Source organism: Centruroides sculpturatus, unplaced genomic scaffold, assembly GCF_000671375.1.
Source record: "Centruroides sculpturatus isolate CEXI.00-Female unplaced genomic scaffold, Cexi_2.0 scaffold1416, whole genome shotgun sequence".
Taxonomy (NCBI): domain Eukaryota; kingdom Metazoa; phylum Arthropoda; class Arachnida; order Scorpiones; family Buthidae; genus Centruroides; species Centruroides sculpturatus.
Genome location: NW_019385551.1, coordinates 124,517 through 136,371, shown reverse-complemented (window position 1 = coordinate 136,371; position 11,855 = coordinate 124,517). Strand labels below are relative to the sequence as shown.

Below are 11,855 nucleotides of genomic sequence, written 5' to 3'. Positions count from 1 at the left end.
AAGAGTCTATTGATAAGCGGGTGAAGTAAAATGCGATAACCCAAACAACATGAGAAAAAAAAATGGTCGTCGAGATAATTGAATTAAAACTATAATAAAACGGTTAAATAATAAATTTTACCCTTTTTACGCTTCATATAAAAAGTGTAATATCAGTTTTGCTTCAATTATTTAATAAAATAAAAAAAATCTCACTGTCGTTCGATCCCAGCGTAATTTAAATAAAGCAGCGGGTTCATTAAAAGGTATCAATAAACAGGAAATAAATGATTGAAATAAATAATTCAGTAATTTAAAGCAACATTTTCATCTTCTTATATATTAATGAATGACATTCCAATTAATTATTTATTATTAAAAGGAATTATATTTTATTATTACTATTGTGTCCCAGTTTCCAGCAACGTTCCAATTAGTGTTGTGGGGTTATGGTTGTTGTTTCGGGTCTCGAATGCTCAAATTTCTTTTTGTTTTTGTAAGTGAACTATATTATTTATCAATAATTCATCCTAATTTTTCCAGATGGTCATAGAAAGATATCAATAGCCATTTAAACTTCAGTTCTGTTCTTATCCTCGAAAGGTTACCTTTTCCAATGACTTCATTGTTTTTTTTTCTATATTGTCTTTAAATTTTTATCACTTACATGTAGTGTTTCCTGCGTTGTTATTAGATATACCTATGGATTGTATGTTACAAGTAGGATATATGACTTCCCTCGAGAGAAAGAAGGCTGTTTGATGAGTTTTTCGTGTTGATAAATTCTAACAAATTAATTCGTTGCATGATTATTACAAAATAATATAATAATATAATGGAATCTGCTGTAAGTATATGCAATGAGAAATCTATACTTTATCCCATTATCTTTAATGGACAATCATAAATTTCAAGTTTTTCATATTATCGAATAACATCTTTATTTTGACAACACGAAAACTCAAAATATTAGAGAAAAAGATGTTAATAATTCTTTTACTACGGTAGAAATTTGTTAATCCGGCACATATAATACCGGATTACTGGACTTTTTCGCAATGAGTATGGATAAAAGGCACTAAGAGGGTCTTTTATCCATAGTGAATTCAGCAAGGTCAACAATGGGAGGGGTCGAGTGGTGAGAGGACCAATTTATCCGAGACGGATTACCCACGAAAAATTCTGGGATAGTCCACCCGGATTCAATTCCGGATTCCCCAGAGCGGTAAGTCTGCCTGGAATGACTCCTAACTGCCTTGTCCATTCAGGCCTGATATGAAAGTATCAGTAGATATTCCCGAGCAGATAGATACAAATTTTATATCAGTACTGTTTTAAAAAAGATATTCATTCTCTTGTAGAATATACTCCAAATTAAATAATAAAATATATTTACTACGGTATATAGGCTTGTATACATTTATATATATGTGAGGCCAGCCGATTAGGGGTGAGGTGTTTTCGACAGCCGAGCGGTCAATACTGTCGTGTGGGCGTGGAATGACTCTCCGAGACAGGTTTACCATATAAAACCGTTTAATACTATACATAAATCGTTCTTACAACNTCAATAGAGAAAATATTTTATATTTAATGTGGACTTAATCTGGACTTTCTGGATCAAGTTATTTTCATTCTCCATTTTTATCAGAATTTATTATGCATCGAATAGCCCATAAAAAAAATCCATGAAAAAGTCCAGCAACGACTTGCTCAAAAGTTGGCTCGATCAAATGTTGCTGGGAAAGTTAAGTTTTTAATAAAAAATATAAAATATTTCACTAATTATTATAAAATAGCAAAAAGCTTAATTTTGAGGACAGGGATGAGTTTTATAAAAAAAAATTGTAAATTCTAATAATGAGTAAAATCGTCATTAAGTCTGGCCCCACTCTTTCCCCAATCCTTCGACCTTTAACCACCAAAAAACTTTAAACCTTTAGGGGGATTGAGTCTATTAAGATTAATGTAGAAGCAAACAGTGGCAAATTACAAAAGAAAAGATCTTAAACCAAGATCTTATTGTCTTATTATCTATTGCCAGATCTTAAACAAGTGCTCAATATAGTAAATTAGAATAATTATTTTATTTATGGATCTATTTGTCACAGTTATAAAGGAGATATTCAAAAACAATTAATTACCGCGTAGCTAGAACTAGTGTCTAATAACAATACGTGCTTTATTACGCTACTGTGTGAGTATGTAACCTAGTTCGAAGACAAATTAGAAGAAAATTTATTATACCTTGTATAATAAAAAGAAAAATTATATAGAGTAGAATATGATGAGAATGTTCTAAAGTCTTCAAACAGTAAATTGCATTATGAAGGGTTTTTTCCAATGACAAGAGATAGTTTACGTAAATTATTTGGAAGATGTTCACACAAGAATGTGCCAATTTTATATAGAATTAAAAAATTATTTTAGATATATGAAATTATATAGCATGCGTATTTATAAGTAAAAATATTTAAATTTTAATCTGAAAATAGAAGCAGGATAAATAAATCTTGAAAAATTTATAAAATTTTTCCATTATGATGTAATTGAAATCGTGCAGAAACTCATTACGAAGAAGGAATTTTCCTACTTAAGAGGAAAAACTAACTACTGTTTAATCAGCTGTTTTCATGCTAATATAAAAACAAAAAAAAAAACTTCTTAAATTTAGATAAAATTTTTAAAATAATTATAAACTTATTTATGCAAATTTTATTTATTTAATATATTTTTTTATTTATTTTATAATACAATTTTCAGTATATTACCTTATCAAACTTTTAAACAAAAGACAAAAGCTCTAAATATAAAGTAGCAGGTTCATCAAACAAAATTGAACAAATAATCAAATTAAATAGGAAATAAATGAAATAATTGTACAAAAGGTTGTGTGTTTCTTACAATGACGCAATATTTTCATTTTACTATATAAAAAAGGGATCTACCGATGTATTTTCTTCACAGTTTTCATTGGAGACATTGAAATAGCATGACATCGTACGTAGTCACTATTGCCATTGTGACATTTCTTTTCTTCAATGTCGTCAATACTCAAGGTAAATTAATACATTTAAGTTTAGTTTTATTAAATTATTTTATTATCCTAATAAAAATAACTAAAATATTTAATTTTTTTTCAGAAGATGATGGAAGACGTCCTGAAAATGGAGGGAGACGTCGAGTAAGTATTCACATTTATTTGAAGTCCTTTAATCCGTCGTGCATAAGACCGATATAATAAAGGATTGTAGAGGAAAAATGCGCATAGTTTCCTTCATATATATATATATATAACAGCTGGGAAAGTAAGAATGATTAATTTGTCATTGTCAAATATTAAGGGTAAAGGACCGTGGATGATTTGTTGTAAAGAAGCGAAAGAAGCAGGAGAAACCGGAAATTTTAAAGACGTCAGTAGTTTTATTACTACTTTACTATTTAATACAGTGAAAAATTTAGTAAACTTAATACTAATTGGATTATTTTAAAAAAAATTATAGGCTTACATGGATTGTTTTATAAAGATGAATGAAGTAAGAGTTTCGAAATTTTTAAAGTAATTAATATATATTTTTGTATTAAATATTCGTTTAAAAAGACTAAAAATAGCTTTCATTTCCAGAGATGCGGAATAACTAGAGTAAGACTATTGAAAATTTTCTAATAATATTATTAAATTTCGAAATATTTATTATAAAATTATTAATTTTTAAGTAAGTGGAATTTATAAGAATGATGATTAATTTTTTAGGAAGAAATAGAAGATGTACTTTCTAAGTCGGAGGAGGTATAAAACTATTTAAAATTTTTCAAAAATAAACTACTTAATTACAAAGAAATTAAAATTTTTTTTCCAGCTTGCTTCTGGTAACTGCCCAAAAGTAAATTTTTATTTTTCTTAAATTTTTTTCGTTTTAAAAATGTTCTTAATTTGTTGTTGTAATTGAATTGAAAATTTCAGCCTGAAGATCTACGTCCAATATTTAAAAAATGCCACGGTAAGAACTTTAATTGTGAAAATTTTATTTTTACATTAACGGTTGTAAATTATGGAAAGTATTTTTTTAAAGCCTGTTTTATTTTCGTAATTGTTTTAATTGAGGAAAAAAAAACCAGTATTATTCACTTAAAATTTGTTCAAATCAGAACAATCCTATATACAAGTTGGTTCCAAACTATAAGGATAAATTTCAGGAGTTGATTCCTGGCAGGACAAAAAACATTTGGTCCTATTAATATTTCTATGGAAATGCATTAGTACTGAACCACCAGAGTCATGAACTCAGCACACAAGACAACACACAACAGTATGGCATACATACCTCGGGTAGAATCGTAATAGATAATGCACTGAGAATCCTGGAGGACACTTTCAAGTGATCACACATCACTTCGTGGTATAACCGACCATTCCCACTCACTTTTCTGTATGTGAATATCACGCCCGCCTGTTCCCGATGGGAATAATGAACAATCACTCTTACAACACACAAACCATGGATCTGTTCAGCAGACAACTTTCTACATATTTCCCCTTTCATGGCTATGATTGCTGATAAGCAGATACGATGTGACGATACCCAGCGGTGTCATCCATATCTGGTGCGTTTCTGGGCATATGTTAATTAATGGAACCATTTTTTTTTTTGTTCTTTGTCCTTTTAGGAATCCACTACTAAAGTTTGTTTCCATAGTTTAGAATGAGTTTTATATCCTTTTCATCCCTTTATATAATAAAGGTCTTAATTATTCATAAACTTACTTACATAGCCAGATATCGTATTCAGTTATGTAAAAAGTCAAGATAAAATTTTAGATTTATTTCAACATAGAACCTGTATAAAAAAATCATTTTTAAACACAGACTTAATTCCATTTTCTAATATAAATCTATTGACAGTTTAGCGCTGGGACACTACGACTTGTTCAGCTAGAATTATTATTATTAGTAATTACTATTATTATAAAGGGATAAATTAGCTTTCCAGCTAACCGGCAACGCGTGATTAACATATTAGATAAACTAATTATTACTAACATTGAAGGTATTNCCTCGGCGATTCTGGAGTGGACGGGTTGGCGAAACCAGTTCCTAAGTCGTCGAAAGAGCCTTCGTTGTGTCTCGGTCGGGAGCACCAAATCCCAACAGGTGAGCACTACACACCAAAACCCAAGACCCCGTAAAGTTCCCGAAAACGCGGTTTTATCGATTTTTCCAACGCGGTCGCCTCTCCATTGGTCTCTCCTCGTTACATGGTGACAATTCGAAACTCCAGGAAGGGCGCGGGAGAGGTCAACGTCGCGTCGGAACACGACTCCTCTCCAACCTCGTTTTCTTCGACTGTACTCTATCTATTGTTTAAAATCTTTTAACAAGACAAAAGGTTCATTGTTTAAATCCGATCTTTAAGTTCGCTCTTTCGCACTATGAAACTTGACTCATTTAAAAAGTCGTTAATGGCCTGCTTTCGGACCCCGTTTGGGCCCTCACATATATATATTTTTCATTTTATAAAATGTATTTGCTAAATTTAAACATTAAATATTAAAAAAAAACATTAATATACAAATACAATTATACAATTAAATTTAATATACTTAAAATATTATATTTATTAACGTTTTTTAATATAATCATTAAAATTTCGTATTTTTTTCAGAAAAAATGATGGAAATTAAGGTATGAGAAGTAGAATCAATTTAAGAAATTCAATTTTTAATATTGTTTTAATTTAATAACAGTTATTTATTTAAAAAAAACGAACAGTCACAATGCCGGGCTGCAATTTTTAAATTAATCATATTTTTTAAATTTATTTAATTTAATTTGTGACGTAGTAAACACTAGTATTGTGTTTTATTCCAAAGACACAATACTAGTGTTTACCAAAGACGGTACAAAACAATGTACCGTATCAACTAATAAAGGAATTTGATGGAAAATTTGCCATGTGTCTTTGGAATAAAACACAATACTAGTGTTTACTACGCCACAAATATAAAACAGGACACGGTTTCAAAAAGAAAATCAAAAATGATTTAATTTAAATTATACGCTCTCCACCTCAAATTTGGAGTCTTGCCCCCTGTAAATCATACTTTTCCTGTTAGCAATAGAACCATGCCGGTCATCTATCTAGCTCCTTTTAGGAAGAAATTTTTGAATTGAAATAACGTGACTTCCTATTTATATCGGAAGTTTTTATATAGTTAATTGGGGCCTCATGTATCTAAACTTTCCACATATGCTCTTGGTTTTCATTTATCTAGCACCGTTCTCGAAATTAAGGAAAGACGAACAGACAATGTTTTTTTTTTTCAAATTGCAGCCCAGTAAATAAAAATTTTTGAATGAATTATTTACCAAATATTTATTGTAAATAGTATACTGTAATTTATTTCTACAATTAATATTTTTAGGGTGAAAAAATTAATCAATGCTGTCAAGATGCAAGTAAAGTAACTGATGAGGTAAAATAATTTTATAAATAAGAAAGAGATAAAATTAACTTTTAAAACTTTAAACACTTAAAATTGTATTTACAGGAAAAGTGGGAAAAATTTAAAAATTGTATGAAGGATAAAAACGTAAATATTTTTAAATTTTATGAAATTATTCATAAAAAATTTCACTTTTTTTCATAAAATGTCTAACTATTTTATAAAATAAATAACTGTTTGAACTAACAAATCTTTATTTCCAATTTATGCTAACTCAAGGTAAACATAAATCACTCATTTTTTTAATTATTATATCTAAAAAGACTTAATTATTATTTAATTAAAGAACTTTAATTTATTTAATTATGTTTTTATTATGATATAAATTTATTCTTTTATGAATACAAATGTAAACTTTCTGAAAGAAATTAATATATCTGTATATAATTAAATCTATGTGTATGTGGCTTATACTTACTTAGTATAATAAGTTAAAATACATTTAAAACAATTAAATTTTTACAATAGAATATCATAAAGTAATATTAAATTTCATTTCAGAAACGTGAAGGGGAAAATCAGCCAGGCAAAAAATGTGAGGTAAAAATAAATTTTCGTTTCTATATATTAAAGTGTTATATAAATATTAAAATATAAATATGTTCATCATTCAGTTCATTAATTTGTATATTGCTTAATTTCATCCTGCAACAGTATAGTCTGTCTGTATTATACTGTATTACAAATTCAATTTAGAAAGTATAATCAAAAGCTTTTATTTACTTATTATAAATGAATTTCGCAACGTAATTTCAGATAAAATAATAAATATAGGCCTATAGAATTATCATTACCTATATATTAATTAGTTGAAAGAGGGGTTCAGTTTGTCAGTTTTATCCAGTTATATTGAGTAAAGGGTTGGGGCTAAAATTACAGTTCAAGTGTCAAATTAAAGCTGTAGATGATGTAGCTGAAGAGAGATTTTACAAGGGTGCAATGGTTCAGGCGTGGCAAAGTGGCAAAGGTACAATGTTAAGTCTATGGGACAAATATATAGCGATCACCCCAATTAACATTAGCCCACGCATTTTCTTTTTTTGTAGTTTTATTATTGTAAGTATTGTGGATAATAAATGTATATTTTATCTACTAAAACCATTGTTTTTATCACACACTTTCGAACCAATATCACTAATCATCCATCTCCTCAAAAGACCAAGCAAAGCAGCTAATATTTTATTAAAAGTTAGAAAATGTTAAAAATTCTATGATTAATTTATAATATTTTAAAATTATTCTACATTAAATTTATGAAAATTTAATGCGGAATATCAGAATATAAAATAAATGAAACTTAAAATAATGTTAAGTTTTATTTTAGAATCATCGAAAACCGTTCGAGGAGATAAAATCATTTGTGGTAAAGAATAAATTTTTGTTTTTCTAAATATTAAAATATAAATTACAAGGAATTATATGCAATTTAAATTAACTTTTCTTGTATTTATTCTCTGAATTTATTGTATAAAAAAATAAAAAATTGTTCAATACTGTACTTACCTAGATGAAGGGAGAATGTGAGGAGGCAGTAAACGAGTTTAAGAGAGTAAGAATTTTCTTAATTTTTTTTTTAATTACAAATATTATTAAGCTGAAAATATGTTTGTTTAATATTTAGAAAATATACTTTATTTCAATATTTTTATTATATATATTTATAGAGGATTAGCCAGTGGGGAAAAGGAAGAAAGCCGTAAGAATACTTTAAAAAAATCAGCTGTTATAATATGATCTTCGCCTTCATATTTATCATATCGTATAAATTATACATTATTTTATTTATTTCTTTTTTCTAAAATTATTAATTTTTATATTTACAGTGAAAAAGGGCCTTCAGGTACAGAAGAATCTACAGAGTAATTACAAATATATGTAATCATACATGTTTTCCAATCAAATATGAAACTGTTGTAATAAATGAAATATGAAAAATAAATTGATTGAAAATTTAAATAATTATATAGAATAATTATTAATTGTTATAATCATACTAGATTTATCAATTTATCAATATTCTTATGGGATTGTCCATAAATTTTTCAACTATCATTCCACCCCCACCTTGTAATGGCCCGTGAAGTTGTCATACAAACCTATCCCAAAACTTACGTAACGCTTATGTTGATCAAGTTCCTTAATTGAATTAAGGAATAATACATACATTACGTTACATTACGTTTACATTATTTTATTAATTGCATGTACAACGTAGCAAAACAATGGTAATAACAGTACAGTTCATAATTCAACACTTAGAAACAAAAAGAAATTATATTACCTAATGTTAAGACCATAGTATTACGTAACGTTTTCTAAACACTCTCTCCTCTCATTATCCTTGTAGCATGCGTAACAAGAATGTAATGCATTGTAACTTTTTTTTGGATTTCTGTTTATCTTCCCTACTATTGTTTACTCGGTCAGTGTAGAATAAATTCACCATGGACATCTTTTTATGTTGTTACTTGTTTGTTAATTAACGAACTTTGAAAAAATTTTAACAAAGACCAGAACACAGATCTACACTAGAAATAGGACTAACGGTTAGAGATCCACGTGTTCAACGATCTTTTTCTGATGACGTCAAAAAGAATCATCGAAGAAGCCTTGTGTCTGTCTATGTCACCGGCTTGCTTATACAGCTGTATTAAAACCAGGCAACACGCCCACCAACAAGACTTAAACAAATTGATGCTCTCAATTACAAGAACAGTTAATACATTTAATCTGTTAGTAAATATTCTAGTTTAAATTCACGTTTTTTTGATTATTTAATATTTTGATAATATTGAAAATTTTGTAATTAAACTAAATAATGCGATGTCAACAATTTTTAAATCCGCTAATAAATGAATAACGTTTATCATTGAAATATCTTCATATTTTTTCAACGTAATAATGGTATAATATATATATCAATGGCGCCGGATGGCCGAGATGATTAAGGCTTTTATGGTCGGTTTGTCCCGGATATGTTGGGCCCCGTCTCTCACTACCCGGTTGTCTAGGATGTGGGCCGGATGAACTCAAAATGAGTATGGAAAAAGCCCTCTTATTGCCCACAAGGAAAAGAGTCAATGTATGTATATACACACACAATAAAGAATTAGTCTACTTTCAGCAACTTATTGTAGATTGCAGTTTTTAAGATAATCATTTAGGTTAGCATCTTTAAGGTGAGATCTAATTTAGTTTTTACAATATACAATACCCCCTATAAACCCTTTAATTCAATAAGGAACTCACCGGGATAGTTGTCCGAAGGTCGTGTAAGACACTTTTTTATATTTATTTAATTGTAAGAACGGCCACGTATCTACACATTTGCGATCAAAATTTGCACAATGAACAATTAACCTACTTATCAGGATGATGAATTTTTTATTTAACGTATGTATTTTAAACAAAAATGCACGTATTCAGAATGATGCAAACACAAAAGTAGACAAACAATTATCTTTACATTTTTTTATTAGCTCTGTTTCCCATAATTAGCTTCATAAACAAGCACTTTTTCTAAATTTTCAATAAAAAAAGTTGCAACGTTTGTCACTGAGAATTAATTTATACGCAGAGAAAGAGCATTCCACATATTCTGAAGATAACGGACAGTATAAATATTAGCCACAACAAACGAGCACTTTAATCCGAGTCTCTTTCTTCACTTTTTTTGCAGCAGTACCTGGTGCATCGCAAAGTTTCTAGTTTGCTCTGTTGAGGAGATCGATTTGTTCATATACAGTCGACCCTCTATAACACGGGTTCCTATAGTTCTATTCTATTCTAATAAAAGACAAGGAGAGCTATCTGCGAAGTGTTATATAAATATTAAAATATAAATATGTTCATCATTCAGTTCATTAATTTGTATATTGCTTAATTTCATCCTGCAACAGTATAGTCTGTCTGTATTATACTGTATTACAAATTCAATTTAGAAAGTATAATCAAAAGCTTTTATTTACTTATTATAAATGAATTTCGCAACGTAATTTCAGATAAAATAATAAATATAGGCCTATAGAATTATCATTACCTATATATTAATTAGTTGAAAGAGGGGTTCAGTTTGTCAGTTTTATCCAGTTATATTGAGTAAAGGGTTGGGGCTAAAATTACAGTTCAAGTGTCAAATTAAAGCTGTAGATGATGTAGCTGAAGAGAGATTTTACAAGGGTGCAATGGTTCAGGCGTGGCAAAGTGGCAAAGGTACAATGTTAAGTCTATGGGACAAATATATAGCGATCACCCCAATTAACATTAGCCCACGCATTTTCTTTTTTTGTAGTTTTATTATTGTAAGTATTGTGGATAATAAATGTATATTTTATCTACTAAAACCATTGTTTTTATCACACACTTTCGAACCAATATCACTAATCATCCATCTCCTCAAAAGACCAAGCAAAGCAGCTAATATTTTATTAAAAGTTAGAAAATGTTAAAAATTCTATGATTAATTTATAATATTTTAAAATTATTCTACATTAAATTTATGAAAATTTAATGCGGAATATCAGAATATAAAATAAATGAAACTTAAAATAATGTTAAGTTTTATTTTAGAATCATCGAAAACCGTTCGAGGAGATAAAATCATTTGTGGTAAAGAATAAATTTTTGTTTTTCTAAATATTAAAATATAAATTACAAGGAATTATATGCAATTTAAATTAACTTTTCTTGTATTTATTCTCTGAATTTATTGTATAAAAAAATAAAAAATTGTTCAATACTGTACTTACCTAGATGAAGGGAGAATGTGAGGAGGCAGTAAACGAGTTTAAGAGAGTAAGAATTTTCTTAATTTTTTTTTTAATTACAAATATTATTAAGCTGAAAATATGTTTGTTTAATATTTAGAAAATATACTTTATTTCAATATTTTTATTATATATATTTATAGAGGATTAGCCAGTGGGGAAAAGGAAGAAAGCCGTAAGAATACTTTAAAAAAATCAGCTGTTATAATATGATCTTCGCCTTCATATTTATCATATCGTATAAATTATACATTATTTTATTTATTTCTTTTTTCTAAAATTATTAATTTTTATATTTACAGTGAAAAAGGGCCTTCAGGTACAGAAGAATCTACAGAGTAATTACAAATATATGTAATCATACATGTTTTCCAATCAAATATGAAACTGTTGTAATAAATGAAATATGAAAAATAAATTGATTGAAAATTTAAATAATTATATAGAATAATTATTAATTGTTATAATCATACTAGATTTATCAATTTATCAATATTCTTATGGGATTGTCCATAAATTTTTCAACTATCATTCCACCCCCACCTTGTAATGGCCCGTGAAGTTGTCATACAAACCTATCCCAAAACTTACGTAACGCTTATGTTG

At 28.2% G+C, this 11,855-nt stretch overlaps 1 protein-coding gene and 1 long non-coding RNA gene across 3 annotated transcripts; both read left to right on the top strand.

Moving 5' to 3' along the window:
- The first annotated feature begins 2,922 nt into the window (after positions 1–2,922).
- Positions 2,923–8,400, top strand: LOC111640035. 2 transcript variants are annotated; one of them, XM_023386039.1, is made up of 16 exons: positions 2,923–3,038; positions 3,123–3,163; positions 3,324–3,392; positions 3,483–3,515; positions 3,605–3,622; positions 3,734–3,769; positions 3,840–3,863; positions 3,944–3,980; positions 5,643–5,662; positions 6,403–6,453; positions 6,529–6,570; positions 6,985–7,023; positions 7,808–7,846; positions 7,991–8,032; positions 8,148–8,179; positions 8,307–8,400. In XM_023386039.1, exons 1-16 carry the CDS (start codon positions 2,972–2,974, stop codon positions 8,344–8,346), a joined length of 630 nt encoding a protein of 209 aa, XP_023241807.1. In that variant the 5' UTR covers positions 2,923–2,971; the 3' UTR covers positions 8,347–8,400. The 2 variants fall into 2 exon arrangements, with proteins under 2 accessions (XP_023241807.1, XP_023241808.1); XM_023386040.1 differs by having other exon boundaries at positions 2,953–3,038; positions 3,126–3,163.
- A 2,645-nt stretch (positions 8,401–11,045) lies between these two features.
- On the top strand, positions 11,046–11,645 carry LOC111640033. Its single transcript, XR_002759206.1, has 4 exons — positions 11,046–11,091; positions 11,236–11,277; positions 11,393–11,424; positions 11,552–11,645. It is a non-coding gene; the product is annotated as an uncharacterized LOC111640033 (long non-coding RNA).
- Positions 11,646–11,855: the final 210 nt, after the last annotated feature.